General features: G+C 38.3%; 1 protein-coding gene across 1 annotated transcript; it reads right to left on the bottom strand.

The window, feature by feature from the left end:
• Positions 1-452: 452 nt before the first annotated feature.
• LOC135695382 (uncharacterized) lies at positions 453-20,475 on the bottom strand. Its single transcript, XM_065214452.2, has 18 exons — positions 20,052-20,475; positions 11,502-17,656; positions 10,673-10,822; positions 10,042-10,242; positions 9,414-9,572; positions 8,749-8,958; positions 8,354-8,500; positions 7,904-8,116; positions 7,468-7,658; positions 7,051-7,339; positions 6,375-6,554; positions 5,722-5,927; positions 5,293-5,449; positions 4,668-4,890; positions 4,282-4,462; positions 3,718-3,847; positions 3,204-3,272; positions 453-2,158 (listed from the first exon to the last, which is right to left on the bottom strand). Exons 1-18 carry the CDS (start codon positions 20,119-20,121, stop codon positions 1,907-1,909), a joined length of 9,183 nt encoding a protein of 3,060 aa, XP_065070524.2. The 5' UTR covers positions 20,122-20,475; the 3' UTR covers positions 453-1,906.
• Positions 20,476-21,259: the final 784 nt, after the last annotated feature.

Here is a 21,259-nt window from a genome sequence, read left to right on the forward strand (position 1 = left end):
AAAAATAGATAAAATCATTTTGAGAGTAACAAAACACCAAGCTAACCAACCTAGAAAATACATCATATCATTAAAAAAGATAAAACACCTAGAGAATGAAAAAGAAGGTTCCCAGTCAAAAAGAACTGCTCCTACATAGGAGTAAACTATCCAAAGTTGCGTTAGAGTAAACCTTCCAAAAATTTGTAGCCTATAATTGCCAAAAAATGGGGGGGGGGCTATAGCCCCTGCTAGCCCAATGGCTGCGCGGTGCCTGCTGAGAGAGAAGTAAAATACTCAATTTTGTTGAAACACACATGTCGATTGAAACAGGTTGCATTCAAGACTTCTTCTCTTCCCCTTTAAACAAAAATAGATTTAAATGACGTCTAGAAATGACGCTTAAAGTGACAAATGACGCTTTGAAAAAAATTCTTACTTATACAATAAGATTTGTGTTTGGGGGGGGGGGGGTGGGAAAAGATACTTGCACTTTTCAGGAATTGGATAATCTAGGCAAAGATCGTAGGTATTGCACGCCATTAATAGACTAATTATAAAGCAGTACACAATTTCAGAGAAAAAGATTTTTTATTAAAGAAGGTCTTCATCTATCCAAAATTTGTTAAAAACAATCAACAACTAGATCTTCAACTTGAGAGGCCTATGTTAAAATCTTCTACAAATTCAATAAGGGTTTCTGTAAGACAAGAATATTGCCAGTTCATCATCAATCAGCTAGTTAGTATGGATAACAAGAAAATTATGGAAATATAATTCATAAGAATGAATTCATATTTCTTTCCTTTTCAACACAAACGATAGTCACTAGTGGAGTTTTAATGATCAGTGTAGATAAGTCAATGAATAAAGGTAGCTAGTCAATTAAGATGGTCATTCCATAGAGGGTGGTGTTAACAAAATAAGGTAGTTCTTTTAAATTAAGGTGGTCCTATAAAGAGTTAAAATGGTTTGATTAAAGCACTTTGGTGTATTATCCTTAGTAAGTAACTGGCAAAACTTGTGGACTTATAGAGGGCTAGGACATTAATTTCGTTTTGACTGGTTTGTTTGCACTCGTGGTTTCCAATAGATAAAAGTGATGATACACTTTTCAAGACACCATTCATTAGTAATGGCAAACATATTATTGTAGATGTATAATTGCAAAATAATAAGCAGCTTGAAATCTCCAGCTACAGCTTCTCTGCATTTCTTAATGATGCACTTTAAAAAAAGGATCGTTGATTCTAACTAAAGTACCTATTACGAAACGAGTTCTCCATAGATCTATCAAAAACCATAAACAAAGAAGAAAGCAATCAATCTACTTCCTGAAAGCAATCAGTCTACTTCCTAAATACTCTTCTTGGAAAATCTACTTTGAGCTACCTGGAGCGGAAGATAATCAGTAAGAAGATAAATAAAGTATGCAGTTTTTATCAAAAAGAACATCATCAAACAAACTTGAAGTTAATTCAGGAATACCCATTATTGATTGCTTTCAGGAAGAGAAATGATACAGTTGTTTTGTATTTACATTGAAATTAGCATAACTAAACTTAAAAATTCATCCACTTCAAAACAAAAGAGAATAATTACGATTAAAAAATCGTAGCATGAACAGAATAAATATCAAAATCAACTTGAACAATACAAACAAATTTAAATATATATATATATATAATTTATAGTTACATAATTCTCACGGAATTATCACGTAGAAATGTCACGTACTATGATTGTCAACTATATCCACATCTCACTTAGAAAAGTCCCTCATCGTTATGACAAATTAAACTAAACTATGTTAGCAGCTTCCTTGGTATGTTGAGGCAAGCTGGGGCAGCAACTTGCTGTTCGTGTAGGATCACAAGAGTATAAAACCGTCGAGCATATAAAATATATTTTTTGGTTAAACTATCTGCTAGCTCATCGATGGATGCGTTTGACTCGATGGCAACTCTTCGATTTGAGTTTTTCCTTTCGCACTTTGTGAAAGTCTCACTAGCTCATCCTTTATAGCGCGTATTAACGGCTGCGGCGTGCCTCCGTAGCCATACGTGCTCATATCGACTGACGTATGGCGAGGCTGTTTCATTTTCATTGGTGTTGATGCGATTGGAGTTGACTGTATGTTGTATCGCTCTGGTAAGGGTGATGGCATTGTGTTGAAAAGCTGCAAGAACAAATTGACCCTTTCATTGCAGGAAGAAAATTAGCACAAACTACTGCGTCCAGACCGTTCTAAAAGACGTTTGAAATCAGAAAGCTTATACCCTTTTTATTACAAATAGAAAAATAAAAATACTGTTTTTGCTGAAAATTTGTAAATCATTAACATGAATAAACACTTTGAGGCCTTCTTTAGAACCAAAGGGGGTCTTTCTGTCTTAAGGCTCCAAATGGTCACAAATTTCTCAATCCTTTCAAGGCCTAAGCATATACGTCAATATACGTCCCAAAAATAACCTCCCTTATCTTTACTATGGTTTCAAGAACAGCGTAAAAAAATACTTGTTTATCGTTATGCGATAAATCAAAGAATATGTTAGGAAACCTGGAAGAATTAGCAAAGTTGTCGTTTTTAAAAGCCAAACGTTTTAAAGCAATGCTACGTGCGCAAAAGTGGTCACATGATGCTTCTCCGCCTAGGAAACGTGGCTAGCATACACTTAAGAGTTCTGTGGATTGGTAATGCCAGCTCAATATTCTTTTTTGATAATCTCTTATGCAGGGGCGTACCTTGACGATTCAACTCTTGCGAGTCAATGTATAATGAATTTTTACTGTTTTATCAATATGATCTTGTCAATTACGAGTAAATGAGATCCTTCCACGTGCTATCAAGATACGCATCTACCGACAGCCCATAACATTTACCGACTTCCGTAAAACTTACCGACCAACTTTCCAAAAGTGGGGGGTGTACCACTCCCTCACACCCCCACACCCCCACACCCCCACATCACCCGGTAGGTACGCTCCTGATCTTATTCTTAGCTTAGAATAGCTATTGAACCCTTGGAGCTGGCTATGTAACAGATATTTTGCGATCGCAAATCGTGTATATGTGCAACAATCTGCATTTGAAGATAGCACGAAAAAGCGGAAACATAGCCTAATATCTTCATGCCATCTTCGAATTTTGCGGTACCAAAATCTTATTCGGTTATAATACGTATTACTTATATGATGCAAAGTAATAATAGATAGATACTCACAGGTGCAGTGCTGCTATTGATGTCTTCCCGTATTGCCTCGTTGGCATATGGACTCCAAATAACACCACCCTATAAGCACAAGTCAAAGATCTTAGCGTCCTCATACATACAGATTTGGACAAAGAGCTGGATTAGAGACTAACGTTAATGAATTGCCTGGCTTTGCTCTACATCAGAACTAGAGTATCTTACTCAGTCAAAGAAAAAGGAACAAATGAACTTTGGGAGAGGGAGATCGGGTGAGCCAGGGAACCGACCTTACCATAGAACATCTCTTTGTCGTAATGAAAACATCTTGAATCTTACTAACTCGGCCTTGAGCTCAATTCGCATCGCTGTTTCATTCCAGAACCGTTATCATTTAAGTGTGGCCTTGATATACGTGCATGCTTCTTAATTTTCTGTCAAAGGTTTTCCTGATATTTATGAAGTAACCAGTCATACAGCCTTTTAATTCTAATTAGGAATCGAGGATTCAGAGATAGTTTAGTAGTATGAAAATGTAGCTACTTACAAAGCCATCGGCTTGTTGTTTTACTGGTGTTATGTACACTGGTTGTTCACTGGGCGATTGCTCAAATGGATATGCAAATGAACTGTAAGGCCTTACGTAAGTAGGTTGTCCAAGACGCTGACTGAGATACCTGAAAAAAGAAACTAGGAGCTTACAAAGGTAAAATGAAATGCATTCGTCTGAGACGTGTTCGCTGAAACTGCCTTAGAACTGGTCAAGATTTTACCCATCGTTCAAAGCAGTTTTTTCCCAAAATTTTGCTTCTATAGCGTAACGAGCACAAGCACCAAAGGGTTATGGCCATGCTTGACTTAAACATTTTTGTCTTTAACAAAAGAGTGACATCGTTATATCCCTTACCAATTAATAAACAAGCTAAGGATAAAATGAAAGCATTGGTGTAGATCTCGGGAAGCTCATGGACTGGGGCCCCCTTTAAATTGCGAAACAAAACCTATTTCTACTTTTTGCTTTTGAAGAAGTTTCTGCGAGTGCCCCCTTGTTCTTCCATATCATTACCCCCCCCCCCGTATAAAGGTTGTAAATGCAACTGAGTATTCGTACCTGCTTCTGTCGTTGCGATCCATTACAACCATTGGCTCTTTTGTCAACACTGGCTTTAATGGTTGCATTCCATTTGAATGTTCGGGTGGCAGTTCATAAACAGGATAGTTGAATGTCCGCTTTCTGTCACCAGGCGGAGGAGCAGTGGCACGTCCGTGTGGAGGAGGTGGGAGTGCGGGTACTAAAATAAGGTAGAAATATTACATTAAATCATTTTAAGTTCTGTAATTTGATGTTTACTTTCGTATGAATGGGTTTCCAAGACAGCAGGTATGTGACACAACTAACTTGGAATCAATATGTGACAATGATAAAACAACACCGGAGAAGCAGTGACGTAAATAAGAAGGAATAAAGGTTTTTAGAGAAAAAGAATCTGCTTATACCTGTATAGCGGCTGGGGAGGATAGGTGCTTGGTTCACTGGTGCCTCGTTCCGTACTGACATCGCCTCTTCTACAATTTTAGGCCTAGGCGACTCCTTGTTCGTTTTTCGATGCGGCTGAAGAAATGAGAACGCATCGTCAAGAAGAGTGTGGATCCTTTCTCTCGCTTCTTCGATGTTTGAATCCCGCTCTTTCTTCGTGTCTGTGTCATCAGACTCTTCAACCTGAAATAAAAAATCCCTCATTTGGTAAAAGATTTTCTAGCTGGTGAAAATATCTTCCGTAAAAATCAACTTTTCACAAATCTTTTCATTAAGTAAAATTTAAAAAGGCAGAAATAAAAAGACGGAGGATTTAAAGATGCATATCAATGCAGTGATGGCGAAGTTCAAGGCAGTGAACCAAATTAGCCAGTTTCTAGGAAATCCAACTTCCCCATTGCAATGCTTTTCGAGGAAATATTACAATGCTGCACTGGCATAGTTAAGATATTCCAAATCCGATAACTAATTCTTTGGCCGCTTTAAAAAAAACACATGTCCCACTCACAAACTCGAGTTCACTAAAATTCATTATCTAATCCCCTACTTTGCATGACTTTAGAAATGGGTAAAAAACCAACATACCGTTGTACTATGACTTGGGCTGTTCAACATCATGTAATTATTCAACTTTACATTTTCATTTTCATCAGTCCTCTTTCTAGGCCCGTCGATCGCAATGTCCACTTTATGACTTCTCCTGAGCCTGTTTCGACGCCTTGCTCTTTTTTGCGACCTCGGACTAAACAAAAGTGAGGAAAACGGTTAACTAGTTCCGAACAGATAGAACTTAGAAGGGATCGCTGAGAGAGTTATAAATAAGAAATAACTCAAAACCGAACAAAGGAGTTTTCGGCGCTAAAAAAACTTTCTAAAATTTAGAATAGTTGTTAATGCTCTAGTCTTAACTAAAAGTTAATAAAACCTGCCAACTTTGAGCTCAGAATTGAACACACTAAATTGAACTCACTGACTAGCATCAATGATATACGGGGTAATCTAGCTTGAATTTACCTTTTTCTTGATGACATAGATAGTGATGGGTCAAGAATTGCATCAAAATCAGACTGAGCTTTTCTCCAATCCCTGCTTTTGGTGTTCGTTGTTTCTAAATCAGCCTCTCTTGTACCTGGCCTCCTTCCCGAAGCTCGCAATCTCTGACGCTGTTTATTACGATTTCTTTCAAGATCAGCCTTCTGTTTAAGGTCCACATCTATCTGCTGTAGAATATTACATTAATAGATTAGGTTGATTTAATATAAGATTGAATACCTTTGTATCCCTGCGGCATTGGCATTCGGGGTATATTTAAAAAGGCATTTAACGTAAACATATAAGAAAAATAAAAATTTTTTAACTTACTTTAAATGCAGTAAAGTAATACTGAAATCCTTTCTAACCCAAAAATACTAATATGGCTTTAAAATATACTAGCAACGTCAAGGCGGATGAATCAAGGGGGTAAGATGACCAGAGAGTATGAGCAAGAAAGGAGTAGACCTACATTGATTTGCTGACAAATGCTGCAAGAAATCATTTCTGTGCTACCATGCTATTAATCCTCCTCTTCAAAATAGATCAAATATGAAGTGTTACAAAGCTCATATCGACATAAAACCCTTTTTTCGGCAACTGTCCCCTCCATGTTTTTATGTAAGTACACTTACCGGTAACTTTCTACCCGTTAATGAAGTGTGCTTCAAAATGGGCGGCAAGTGTTCCGTTGCTGGTGCATCTGGTTCAATATTAGTTCTGAAACGGACAGGTGGGTAGCTGGGTGCTTCTTGGACGTCTTTCATTTGTGCCAGTGGAGGTAGTTCAGCAGCTGCAGATCTGGAAGTCTCAAGCTGAAAATAAAGCATGATAAGCATCAGAATTTTAATGATTGTCGGTGCTTTAAATGAAGGCCGAAGTATTTGAATGATCGCTGAAATGAAAGCATTCCTCCAAACGAATAATTTGGCTACAATGACTGCATTACACAAATAAATAACCTTTAAAAAGTTATTAAGAGTAAAATAAACGTTGAGTGTCTTTATATCAGCAAGAGTGCCCTAAAATTTCATTCGTGATGTTGGGACACACTTTTTTGGGCTTTTTGTGGTACAATTCATTCATCTTTTCCCATTCAAACAGCTTTCTGACAGCTTCCCAAAGTTCTCCCAGATCTTCCAACCTGCCTTCTGTGCTATTGACCTTAAAATTCTACCGTTTAACTCCTTTTAAACAGCATTTGACAGCTGGTTATACAAGTTTCAAAGTTCTTAGAACATTACCGATAGAAGGAGTTGGAAGTAAATCCTCTTGGTTCAAAAGCAACGTTTTCCTAACAAAGCAACTAACCATTTGTTGTTGTTGTGGAATCTCTTCGTCTGATTCAGTTTCTTCATCCTCGCTTTCGATATGTTTAGTTTTTGGTGCCTCGCTTGATTTCTGCACCGGCTCAGCAATTCTTCTCTGCTCACGGCTAGGCCCTGGTTGCACTTCAACCGCCTTCTTAGCGGATACTGGTCGCTTGGGTTCAGTTGTCTTTGCCGGAGGAATATCTGATTCGTAATCATCCTCGTCGTCTCCAATATCATCCTCCATATCGTCCTCATCCTCCTCCGACTCTTCGTATGCAATGTTTTGCCTAGAGTAGTGAAGACCATAAGTCATTAATTTATTCTACGATTTCAATTAATTCATTTCATTCTATGATAGAGAAGCAGATTTCAGCATCATGCTGTTTCAATGTAAAAGACAGATCGGACGACTTGCCTTCCAGAACGAGCAACATAGGCTTTCTGCGAAGGAGTTTCACGTGGTTTCACCTTTCTTCTCATCGATCTTGAAAGATCTGGTCTCTCATCTTGGTCAGCGGGCGCTGTGAAGGTAGTAGTTTTAAGAGCCGGACCTCCCTGGCTCCTTCCCTCTGCATACTTGGCAATGTCTCTGTAGCCACCATAGCCCTGTATACAAAATGCATACCGTTAAGTGCAGTACAGAGAGCAAAGTGAATGAAAATCACTGAATTCCTTTGCATAATAATTTAGCATGAATAATTCATTACAATTATTCTAGCATAATTTATACATTTTTCATCTAGCAGAGAATATTTTATGTTCAAAAAGCCTCCTGAGCATGCATGCTATAACAGTTGTAAGTTATTGCAAAAAACAGATTAAAAGATATCATTTGGATAAAAGATCCATACCATTCCTTTATCTTCTGTTTTATCTTTCATTTGAATCTGTTCTATGTCGAGCTTTCTCTTAGGCCCACCCATGGTCCATCTCCAGTACAGGCAAGCAAACACAATAAGCACAAGAACGAAGGCTCCCACGGCAACGCCGATTACCCACAAAAAGTTGTCACCTGACGAAGCTTTCTTTGGTGCTACTTCTACTGCAGTTGGAACCTTGACAACCTAAAAAGAAGAAAGCCTCGAGGATTAAAATGAAAACAATTTCTTGTTAAAAAATTGCAAGTAAACTCACATCAAATCAGATTCTTTTAAGAAAACTGCTTTGAATGTATAAATAATTTTTAGACAACTAACACAAAAGTCCTGCACAGGGTTTTTGCAATTAAAATTCATGAAATTCTTTTCATAAAAGACAAGCCTTTCGTCATTAGGTTTGCTAGATGGGATTGGTTGTCTTACCTCAACTCCAAGTATGCTTGACATCTGATTCACCTGAACTCTGTTTAAAATTGTAGCTAACGTCACTCCAACAAGGACCTCACCTCGATCAAGCACAAAGAAAACAACGACAGCTTGATTGTTTGTGGATGTAGTCAAAGAAACGATCTGCAAGACATAATGGTGTGTAAAGATCTATATATAATTGAAAAAGATTAACTGAGAAATTGAAAGCTTTTGTAGTCATACATGGCGGCCTAATACTTGACACCAAAGGTTCTTCAAAACTCTTCAAAAAATTGCAATGAATTTTTCCAATACTTCATGTACGACATCTTAAAAGGCAGAGACGCAAGCAGAAGAAGCCAGTCATAAATTTATAAATTAACTGTAGCTAAGCAGCTCGCAAGACTCACCGATGCAGATATGCTAGTCACTGCTCTTCGCTTACGACGGGCCGTAATATCTTTCGCAAGTCGATACAGCGATGCGATTCGTAACTCCAAATCATTCTTGAATGCGCTACTGTTGAAGCTAGTGCTTGAGCTGACTGATTTTATTGTCATTTGCACCTGATAAACTGGCGAAGTTACGACTGTTGCAACAGCGTAAGGCAATGAAATTACCTGTGAAAAATGGCGAAATATGTAATGAAACGCTATAAAATAGAGGGGAAATAAGAGATAAGGCTTGAAATTGTACATTAAAAATGGGCACCACCTTGGGGTATCAAGCACCATATTACAGAACAATTCTCAGACAAAATATTTTGCCCTGGTCACTTAAGGAAGCGAGGGGATAGAAGGGTATTGTTAGACTCATTATACCTACAGGATACTAAAAAATCAATGAGACAACAGTGAAGCCCTACAGAATATATAGAACGACTTTGTTTGAAGAGAGATTGGGATGATATTGAAAACATGCAAAAGTCTAATGCAGCGACATTTGATAGGCACGGCATAAAAGCAAGTCCTAGTTGTTAAAAGTAGCAGACACCCAAGAGGGGCACCCCCAGGGGCATTAAATCGCTGAAGTGCTAGTTATGGGCTGATGGAAAAAAGGGTATTCAGAAACTTACCGTCATTCCCAAGAGGGCGCTTAGAGTAGCAGTAGTCACTCGTGTTGTAGGGTTAGTATAAGATGACTGAACGTCCGTGGCGTTTTGTGTCACTCCAGAAACATTGACATAAAATTCCAAGTAAACAATGCTTTTTGGTTCATGTTTTATATAGATGACCTGGAAAATAAAAAAATTAAAAATGTCAATCAGGAGATTTCAAGTTTGTCAACCAATCATGGCATGGTTTATTCAAAATGGCTATTATGAGTAAGGATTCTATACAAAAACGTTACTATATGACATAAATAAAATACCGTAGAACAAGACAGGTTCGTTTTAAATGCAACACTATACATTCAAATTCCATACCTTCGGAAAAGGTATGTATCTCTTTGGCGAGACAGTAAACATAAAATGAAATTGAGAGAAAAAAGTGGATAGTAAAAAGGGGATTACATAGTGTAATTTTATTGAAAAAGTTGATGTGAATATGTTCGGTGCTGCATCATCACATCTCTTATATTTGTACCAATAACAAGCTACTATACTTTGGTTTGAGCTTGTTGCAAAATCGCACAACAGAATGCGAAATGAAAAACAAACAATTTGCGGGAGCAAAATCAATTGCTTTGATGAAAAAACTTACAGTAAAAATGACTTCACTGGATAGTTTGTTGTTCGTCTTATATTGATTTGCCATTTTCTGCTCAAAAACTGCTTTGTTATTTCCAGAAGAAATATTGTTCTTGACGTCATCAGTAAGAACCATTCCAAGCAACAGATTTTCAGCAGGACGGGGGGTGGTAACCGGAGTTGTTGCATCAACTGCCGTGACGGGTGACAAAGCCTGTAAGAAAATGTTCAGCAAATTAGTGGATATGTTTTCCGAGTGGAAGCCAGACGGATATATGGAGTGACATAGCTGAGACTAGCATTAACAAAGAGAAGGGTCTTTGATATGAAACAGTATTAGATATCAATTTGAGGTCTAAAAAAGAAAAAGATTTTAGCTTAAGAAATCGGAAAGTAACCGTAACTCAATTCAATAATACACAGTGTGGAATGGTTAAAGTATTCGAAATAATAAAAAATATGTCTTAAAAAAATTGCTTATAAATTATATATCAAATCTAGATCAGAAAGTATATTTTGGATGGGTAAACATATGCATAGGATACGGCCTTTTAGCTGAAGAGAAGAAAACAAAATGATCGATAGCAAACAAATTCTAATGTAAATGGAAAAAAATACGTCACGTAACAAAAGACTTGACATACCGTATACTTGACACGCTGACTAAGAGCACTTGGCGTCAGTTGATTTAAGGTGGCACTGGCCTTGCTCGCGCTGACAACTGTGTTGTTTTCTTCTACGTAAAACTGAACTTCGATGGTCTCACTGTTTCCCTCGCGTTTGATTGCCGTCACCTTATAGAAAATCGTACATAAGTTACAACAAAGTTTGCTATGTAAATCTCTCTCTCAATCACAATTTCATGCCTTAAAAATCAAATCTTCTAAAAACAATTACGGTTATACCTGTCTGTCATTAAGTGCTTGATGCCGTATGGGCGGAGCTGCACCTATTTTGATATGAGGAACAGAACGGTTCTAAGTTGCAGCTCCCAGTTTCACTCTTAACAAGATCACATGGCAATAGATTTTATGCAAACATGTTGCTTCTGGGAGAACAGAAAAGGCAAATTCTAAAACAGCCAAGCATAAATAAAACGAGATTCTGTGTTTTTGATCTAAGTTCTAGCATTAGAATGCTTATAAAATTACTGATTAAACGATTAATAAAATAATCAAGCAAATCAACACGTAATCAACATGACAAAGTCACGATAAAGCACGCTTTCACTCTATTTCAGGAGCTAACAACTTTTCAAAATCAAAACAATTTAGGGAGAAGTATGATCCCTTTTCAAGCTAATTAGATTTATCCAAAATTAAAACCTAGTGAATAGTAGACAAAAATGGGTGTAATTTAAAACAGATTGAACATTTTTTGAGAATATATGTGTGTAAATGTGCAATTTTTTTCAGACATTTTTCTATCAAAAATTGATAAGCAAAGGAAATGATATCTGGAAATAAGACTTACATTGACAGTTGTTGATCCTTGAGTGACAGCTCTCTTTTTTCTGCGGGCAGGAAACAACAACCTGTCGTAGGTTTTTGCCAAATTCGATTCGATGTCATTCTTAAACTGCGTCGTAGTGAAATCGACAGTGAGAGGCACACTCAGTAACAGTCGACACAACGCGCGAAAAATTGGAATTGTCGTTGGAATGGCAGGAGTTGGCTGAGGAGTGACAATCGTTCTAGCTACGGCGGTTGATAAAGTTCTGGTTGTGCTTATAGAAACAGTGGTTACAAGGATACTTGCCTTGCCAATCGAGGCTGAGAATACTGCAGACATCGAAGAACCTCCTACTGGTCTTGATTGTACGGAAGAAGTTGGCAACGATTGTAAGGCTGAGGAGGTTTGTGTTGACTGACTTTTGATTGCTGCAGATGAAAATACAGATGACGCAACAGCTGAATATTGAGATTTAGGGTGAGAAGAGACCTCTGAGACTCTCAGAGACGCGATTCTCGAGCTTTCTATCGGTGCTATTCGACTTGAACTTGAAGTTTTTGGGTAACTAGATGACTGCAGTGTAACAGGCGTGGAAACATCCGAGATGACGTGACGAGAACTGGACTGAGTCTCCACTGGAGTAAAAGTCAATACTGAAGACTTAGACACGACTTGCGCTGAACTTGCTGCTGCAGGTACTGAAGTCAGGTCAGAAGACTTAGACACGACTTGCGCTGAACTTGCTGCTAGTGGAGTAGATAGCGAACTGGCTTGCCCAAGAGTATGTATTTTTGTCATGGAAAACTGAATGGCCGACGATGTAAAACTTGAGCCAGACTGCATACCCATAGAAACAGAAGGAGCAATTACGCTGAAACTTGGATACGAGCTGCTTGTTTGAGTAGCCAATTTCATCGATGAAGAGTAAATAACAGTTGAGGCTTGTAAATGACTTGTTGTCAGCATTCTGGCCGATGAGACAGTTTCTACTGTTGGTATCACCGCTGTGTGCGTGGACAATATTCCAGAGATTGGCTCTTTAGCTGTTGTTATCAAAGGCATCACAAGACTAGATGACATTACTGGCTGCAATGTTGAAAAAGGCAGCCTAGATTGATTTGCAGTCATGGCTAGTGATATTTCTGGAGACGACAATGATGGAAGCACTTGTTGCGAAGGTCTGCTTACTGAAGTGACGTTAGGCCCTGATGACACATAACTAGAAGAAATGGCCTCCGAAGACGGTGTCAGATAAGCTGATAGAGCCAGTGTTCTCTCTGTTCCTGTAACAATTGACGTTCTGCTAAGCAATGCAGGAGTGACTGTAGACAATGATGCTGCAATGCTAGATGGGAAAACTTTACTTGTATAGTATGCGACACACAAACCTAGAGTTGACGTCACGGTTACTGTTCCTGCAACTGATGAAATACCAGAGCTTGAAACTGCTTTTTGAAGAACTGACGATGAAGCATCCAGTGATGAAGACAACGGTGTTTGATTCAAGGCAGGCGTCACTGAAGGCAGTTCTGATGAAACCGGGTATGCAATTAGCTCAGTACTCTTTGACTGCATCGATTCACTTGCAAATATTGAATGGAATGTCAACGATGTTAAATCACTAACCAAAGAGGACAAGGGTGTTTCGCTTGATACAAATACACTGTTCTTAAAAGCCCTACTGCTTGAGTTGCCAACTGTTTGAGTGGTTTGTTGACTTTGACTTCCTGAAAGTGATGCTGATGGAGATGGTACTAAACTTTCAATTGAGGTGTGTGGCACTATCGCAGTTGGTGTAATAGTGGAACTTATATTGAGCGAAACAATAGTTATGTTGCTCATGTTTTCAGCTATATTTGATGTCCTTTGTTCTTGGCTTCGTAAAACAGACGCTGACGCAACTGAAGATACCGAATTTGATACAGAGCGCTTATACAATGTTGAAGTAACAACAGGAGTGTAAAATTCAAATGAAGCACCTGTCTGGCTGGACACATTGTTGGCTGTTTGGGTTGAATGTTTCAGCTGGCTTCCATCAACAGAAGCTGACTGGGCAGACGTAAATTTTGAAAGGAGGCTCTGAAGAAGTGTTGCAGTTGGCACAAAATTTGAACTCATGTTGGAGGCAATTGAAGCAGCTATTTGAGTCGTTAACTGGCCAACTGCAGCGGTTGTTCTCTGACTCTGGCTTCCCTCAATAGACGCTGAATGGATAAATGTAGAATTTGGCAGCAAGCTCTGAAGCAGTGTTGCAGTTGGCACAAAATTTGAACTCATGTTGGAGGCAATTGAAGCAGCTATTTGAGTCGTTAACTGGCCAACTGCAGCGGTTGTTCTCTGATTCTGGCTTCCCTCAATAGACGCTGAATGGATAAATGTAGAATTTGGCAGCAAGCTCTGAAGCAGTGTTGCAGTTGGCACAAAATTGGAACTCATGTTGGAGGCAATTGAAGCAGCTATTTGAGTCGTTAACTGGCCCGGTCCAGCGGTTGTTCTCTGATTCTGGCTTCCCTCAATAGACGCTGAATGGATAAATGTAGAATTTGGCAGCAAGCTCTGAAGCAGTGTCGCAGTTGGCACAAAATTGGAACTCATGTTGGAGGAAATTGAAGCAGCTATTTGAGTTGTTAAATGGCCAACTGCAGCGGTTGTTTTCTGATTCTGGCTTCCCTCAATAGACGCTGAATGGATAAATGTAGAATTTGGCAGCAAGCTCTGAAGCAGTGTCGCAGTTGGCACAAAATTGGAACTCATGTTGGAGGAAATTGAAGCAGCTATTTGAGTTGCTACAGGGCCCCCTGCAGCGGTTGTTCTCTGATTCTGGCTTCCCTCAATAGACGCTGAATGGATAAATGTAGAATTTGGCAGCAAGCTCTGAAGCAGTGTCGCAGTTGGCACAAAATTGGAACTCATGTTGGAGGAAATTGAAGCAGCTATTTGAGTTGCTACAGGACCCCCTGCAGCGGTTGTTCTCTGATTCTGGCTTCTCTCAACAGACGCCGACTGGATGTATGTAGAATTTGGCAGCAAGCTCTGAAGCAGTGTTGCAGTTGGCACAAAATTGGAACTCATGTTGGAGGAAATATAAGCAGCTATTTGAGTTGCTACAGGGCCCCCTGCAGCGGTTGTTCTCTGATTCTGGCTTCCCTCAATAGACGCTGAATGGATAAATGTAGAATTTGGCAGCAAGCTCTGAAGCAGTGTTGCAGTTGGCACAAAATTGGAACTCATGTTGGAGGCAATTGAAGCAGCTATTTGAGTCGTTAACTGGCCAACTGCAGCGGTTGTTTTCTGATTCTGGCTTCCCTCAATAGACGCTGAATGGATAAATGTAGAATTTGGCAGCAAGCTCTGAAGCAGTGTTGCAGTTGGCACAAAATTTGAACTCATGTTGGAGGCAATTGAAGCAGCTATTTGAGTCGTTAACTGGCCCGGTCCAGCGGTTGTTCTCTGATTCTGGCTTCCCTCAATAGACGCTGAATGGATAAATGTAGAATTTGGCAGCAAGCTCTGAAGTAATGTCGCAGTTGGCACAAAATTGGAACTCGTGTTGGAGGTAAATGGTTCAACTGGCGCTATTATGGTGAAGTTGAAGACAGTAGACGTTTGAGTTGCTGATTCACTGGAATTGATATTTAATGTTGCATTGTTACTGTTTTCTATAACTGCGCGTCTTTTCCTCTTTTTACCAGAAATTCCCTGAATACTGGGTACCAGATTAATGGAGCTCTGAGACACAGAGAACAAGCTTTGCGTACTGAAAGCCTGGTGACTTTGAGAGACAGTTGTAGCAATGCTAATCATGCTTAGAGGTAGCATTTCCGTGTGTTTCGACTGAGTCTCTGCTAAAGTAGCAGCTGCGATGTTCTGTGTTTGATTGGTATACAACGCAGAGGGAGTTGAATTAACCGCTATAGTAATCCAGCAGGGGTAAAGTGAGCTAAAAACAATGAATGGTTCAACGACTGTAACTTGTGAAGGGTAAATTGACTGATCAGTAATGCTTGCTACTACTGGCTGAGATGAGATACGACCAACAGCAATACTAGAACCAACAGGTACAGACAATGTTGTCACTCTAGATCGAATGGAGGAGCCACCAATCGCTTCTGTTCCCAAAGCTGGGGTGCGAATATTTGACGACAGGCTGAATGTAGTGATAGAATCTACTAGCACAGAAGATCTATAAATAGTGGATGTTGCTGTAGTTAAACGTGACAGAGACAAGGAGCTGGCGGTTTGTGTTGAAGCTACCCCAGAGAAAAGGACCAGCGATGCACTACTAGCACCAGCATTCACAATTGATGCAGTTCCATTTGCTGTATTGTTCGTGCGGATGATTGCGGCAGTTGTTTGAGCACTATGTGTTGGTTGTAATACTTGGGACGGTATTATAGTCGATATCACAAAAGCGCTTTGTAACGGGCCAGATGACACCTTCGATGCAGATAGCACTGGTTGGCTTGCAGATAATTTTGGCGTGTAGACAACACTAGAAGATCCATGCTCAACACCATAACTTGACCTTGTTCCAGTGATAATACTATTAGTAGCCGAGGATACTGATTCATTCAGCCTTATGCTTGGGGTAGATTGGGTACTATGTCGAGTTTGACTGACGATGATCGTGTCTTTGATGGCAGAAGATATTGTGGAATTCTCAACTGATAAAGAATTTACAGCTGGAGTTGGCGATCTGTATAGTACAGTTGTTTCTTGGACGTGTGTGCTGCTCACTTGTGAATCAAAAACGGCTTTACTTTGAATTGAAGGCAGAATCGACGATTGAGAAACAATAACTGACGTGCTTATTTGTTGTACCTTACTGTAGTTTGAAATCGACATCTCTGGTTTTGATGACACTGTAGCTGAAAGAATCACACTGCTTACAGTGCTTGTATTACTGCCACGTCCAATTATTGTTGTCATCTCCCTCAAGGTGGGTGAGCTTGGCAGAGGAAGTGTCCCGAAGGTAGTACTCAGCGTAATATTTAATGTCTTACTGACTTGGAGATCTGATGCCAGGGATGAAATAACTTTTGACACCACGCTAGGTTGGCTGAAGATACTTTCTGTACCAAATGCTGCACTGTTATTCATGTTACTCACTGAAAATGCGGTTTTATACGACGCTGATGAGCTGGTGTTCAAAGCATAGATTGAAGTGGTACTGTCAAATGACGTAGAGGCGTTTAAGCTGCCAGGGCCGCTGAGCAAAGAACTTGTTGAGATATCAGCAACGCTTGAAGAAGGCAGTAGTAACGGCAAGCTAGATTCAGTTGTGGACGGTAGTGGCACTAACACAGAAGCTTTCGCATGATATGACGATGTCACCGCTACAGGAATGGAGCTGTGTGAAGCTGACAAACTAGCAACAGTCATTCTTGTTGGCGATTGCTGGTTGTTTGTTTTGGTTGCAACGGTGTTATTTGTTTCTAAAATGGGAGTCTGTGAGAAACTAGTGCTAATGGTTGTAAGAGAAGGAATTGGTTCTGTACCTATCACGATTTGCGAAGTGTTTTGAGTTGAAACGGTGACAGATAAAGGTAAACTGTAGGCAAAACTGGAAGACGACGAATTCGGATTTGTTGAGGCAGTGGGTACTCCAAGGGACGATGTGGTAAAAGTGGTAGTTTTCACCGATGCTGCAATAGAGCTCGATATTGCAGTAGCGTTTGGTGACATAATTTGATTCGTCCTCTTTACCATCAAAGTTAAGCTTGTTGATGAGATTTGAATTTGGCTGGAATTAAGTGTGGTTGACACAGCAGAAACTGTTGCTTCAGGAAGAGATGTGTTTGAGGGTGATCCAATAGTGCTTGATACAAATTGAGAGACATTGTCGCTTTTCAAAGTTGTAAAAAATTGTGAGCTAGCTGAATGAGCTAACGCTAGTGGACTAGTATTATAAAAAGCAGCACTAGAAAAACTATTTAGTGAATTGTCTTGAAAAGTCGAACTTGAAGTGTTCACATTATTAAATGAAGTCTGTAAGCTGGATGTATCCAAAACATTGACTGCAGCAGTGGATGTAGCTGTTACTAAAGATTGTGAATAGCTAGCTGTTTCATTATATATACTGCTCACAGATATGAATGCTGAATCAGCCAGTGGTGGAATGGATGGATTCAGCAAATTACTCTGTGCTTCAATTGTTATGCAGAGAGCAAGGATACCTGTTAAGAAGCAAAATTATGATTTGATAATGGCATGTAACAATTTCACAAAAAGTGATATCAAGTATTGTTTGTATTGATACAGGAATAATTTCAGGGTAAGATGCTTGGCAAAAAATAGGGAAGAGCAATCCATAGCAAACCTTATCCTAAACCATAGCAAAGCATATGAAGAAAACAATTTATGATGTGCCTGAGCTGTTTTTCACTGTTTTTACCAAATATGCTTATCAATATGTATATTTGGTAAAAACAGTGAAATACAGCTCTAAAACTTAAAAAAAGCCACTAAAGTTCAATGCAACCTAGATTAGCAAAGCTGTGGCTAGAATCTGTTTAATAACATATGCAGCAGCCCATAAACCAAAACGTGGCATTTCAAACCAAATTCTAACTCAATTATATGATTGTTCAATGATGGTTAAGCAAACAATTAGAATGGTCAGAAAAGGCTACTGAATTCATCAAGATATTTTATGTAAGTTTTGAAAGCTGGATAGGTGGTTTTTCTATCTTTCAGAAAGGCTATTTTTTCGCCCAAGATCATAAAACCAAGATTCTACCAATTTTATCTGCAAAGCATTGTATTGACTTAACACTGTCTGAAATGCAAATTATAAGGAAATGCCCCCTTCTGAAAATGCCATTACATAAGGTGAACAGTTGGGTGATTATCTGCATTATAATGTCTGTGTTATTATCTACATTTGGAATTCAATTATAATACAAAAAGGAACTGTCTTTGAACATTTTAGATTTCAACAAATATAGACTTAACATGATAGGATTGGCATTTCACTTTTGCAAAATCTATTGTACTAATTAACCACTTTTTTAAATATGCATTTTCTTTAGATTTCTTTACAATAAATTAAAACTTGATAATCAATATTCATAACTAACTGCTCAAATATTTTCTATTTTGTGACCAGCCACTATCCAATTACTTCTGCATTTGTAAACCACAAGAACAGTTAACAAAGCTGATAATAAAAATGAAGATGCTATCATTTGGTATCTGCTCTAACAATAGTTTTTATCTTGAAATTTGGCTGTCTCCCCAAGAATAAGGTAGATTGAAAGAAACAGGATCAGGAGTCAATGGATTTACATTGACTTACAATTTATATTATTTCCTACTGAACAAAAAATTTACATTAACTAGAACAGGAAGAATTAAAAGTTTTCAAAATTATATTATTCCCAAATATTAAAATCTGCAGTGGCCTTTTATTGTTCTGAACAACTTTCATTCAAAAATGCCTTTGGCAACTACATCACAAGCACCAAGGTTTAAGGAAGATCAAGCTTCAAGCTAGTATTCTCAAATTGCTAATAAAATACATTGTTGCTCAAGTTGTTATATCATGCAAGTTTCAGGAAACTGAATAAGAATTTCTGTCTAAGCAAAAATAACTTGTCATTATTTTTGTGCTTGTCTAAGCAAAAATGGACTACAAAAATATTCATTGCGTTTGGGAGAAAATATATCCATAAATAATTAAGTCAAGGTAAAAACTCTCTTGGAATCAAAATATGCAATGCTATCAAATCAAATTTAATGCATAGGTAGTCAGTAGTTTTCTGCAGCCATAATGAGCTTTTAGGTGGTATTGTTGTTTTGTGTTTTATCAAATCTAGATTTTGTACAGTAAAGATAGGTTGGAATGATATCTGAATACAAATTATGATTAATTGTGGACTGATAATTTTATTACTTGTTGCTGACATTTTAGATCCAAACACATAACTTAGAGTGCATTTATTTAAGGTGTAAAATGTGTTACAAACAGCAAAACAGTGTGAAAGGTGAAAGCAAACTCTGAAAAATTCTTCTTGAAAAAGACAGTCCCCCTTACATTGTCTAGACGCAAAATATCTTGCATTAAACATATCTGGGACTGTCAGACAAACTGATGCTTCGATTTAGTAGCTGTCTGATCTTAGCTGAGACACAATAAGAAGGTTTAATCGACTAAAACATTAAAATATTTATGATAATCTTTTTAAACGATGCTTCGTCAAAAATCTAACCATTTCAAAAAGCAAATAACGGAATTATGCTCTTTTGCCTCTAATGTGCTAAAGTCTCATGTGCTGATCAGACTTAACATTTTCCTTAAAGAGTTTGTTTTAAGAGCGAGCTGTTTTAATGTACTCAAAGAAAGAACTATTGCAGCAAATGAGGGAAAGGTGAGAACTGACTGATCACAGATTGATCCATATTGCGGGCGGTGCACGATAACTTGCTAGGGCTTGCTAGAATTCAATGCATGCTGATGGTAAAATCACCCTGCAAACCTCATTAATCAAAGATAAATGAAAAAATCTCAAACTGAACGAAGAGAACGAAATAAAATATTTCAATTAGTAAAGACAGAAAATATACACATACCAAGCAGAGTAACCATCTTGAGAAAATTGGTCGTGATTTGAAACCGAAGTAGAAATATTTCAGCAATCATCTTGACAAATAATCGGCCATGTGCTTCAGTAATCTCCTACAATTCATGACAGCTAATTCTTAGGAAGGACTAGTTGTCCGCAGGACACCTGCCCACTTTGCTAACCTTAGAGCCCCTTTCCAAACATATGGGCCTAAATGCACTGCGCGTGAGTCATGTCGATAACCCGACAGCGAGAAGTGTTCTTGATAGTATCCGATTGTATTTCAGCAGTTGTTCCAGTATCAAATAGGTAAATATTCCTGAAAGTAGTGTAGCTGTCTCTCGTTCACGAATTCTGATGCATCGTTTCATTAGCTGGTTTCAAACGGCTAGTTCCTTGTTGCCATGGTTTTCAACATTGTTTTCGATTGTTCGAACATTAATTCAGCAAACAGGAAAGCGTTATTTACTCGCGAGTTACGAGGCTACTGGGAAACGAGGCGGGCTTGTGCTCATTCCGAACTTCGTAAATAAATTTTTAGCATGAGAACGACAACATTTTTAATAATAATAATAATAATAAAATAATAAAATCGAATATTTTAACAGGATAACCTATCAGTACAATATGTACTGTTATCATTAGGGTCCTGAGTAAATTTTAGTAAATTTTAGTAGTAAATTTTAGAAGTATCATCAAAAGAAACATAGCTAAACAGCATCAAACTGCCCTGAAAATAATTGCGAAATGCAATAAGATCTTGTCACATGTAGAATCAACCTTTCATAAAATTTATTTTCTTTGATGAAATAAACCGGCTGATTAGGAAAGATCGCTAAAACTCGATTAAATACTTTGGAACCACACGTTTCCCTTCTTTGTTGCTCGCGTGCCTATTAAGCGTTCATCGTTGTGGCATGTTCTGAAGATGTTTTTAAACCTTCACCTCGTATAAGCAAAGATTATTTTGCAAAAACTAAGCAGAAAATCCCACGGTTCACAACTTACTTTTTCTTTTCTTTTAATTTTAACGCTTTTTTTAATTTTTCTTGAAATCAAAAAATTACTAAGCTTTTTCACAATGGTAAATAACGAAAGTGGGGCTCAAGGAATGAAATGGAAAGTTTTGAAACATTTTCTGATGTAAAATATGCCCACTAATATTTTGCATTAGCTAATTAGCATGTATAGGATTCTCTATTATATTCAATTCAA

Source organism: Rhopilema esculentum, chromosome 2 (assembly GCF_057945365.1).
Source record: "Rhopilema esculentum isolate cy_ngs chromosome 2, ASM5794536v1, whole genome shotgun sequence".
Taxonomy (NCBI): domain Eukaryota; kingdom Metazoa; phylum Cnidaria; class Scyphozoa; order Rhizostomeae; family Rhizostomatidae; genus Rhopilema; species Rhopilema esculentum.

What these genes read in the sequence shown, in the direction of transcription:
- LOC135695382 (XM_065214452.2), bottom strand. Translation starts at nt 20,121, where the DNA reads ATGATTGCTGAAATATTTCTACTTCGGTTTCAAATCACGACCAATTTT. An exon ending in CAAGCATACTTGGAGTTGAG is followed by an intron (nt 8,117 to 8,353) that starts GTAAGACAACCA and finishes TCTTCTTTTTAG; the next exon opens with GTTGTCAAGGTTCCAACTGC. An exon ending in TCTATGTCATCAAGAAAAAG is followed by an intron (nt 5,450 to 5,721) that starts GTAAATTCAAGC and finishes ACTTTTGTTTAG; the next exon opens with TCCGAGGTCGCAAAAAAGAG.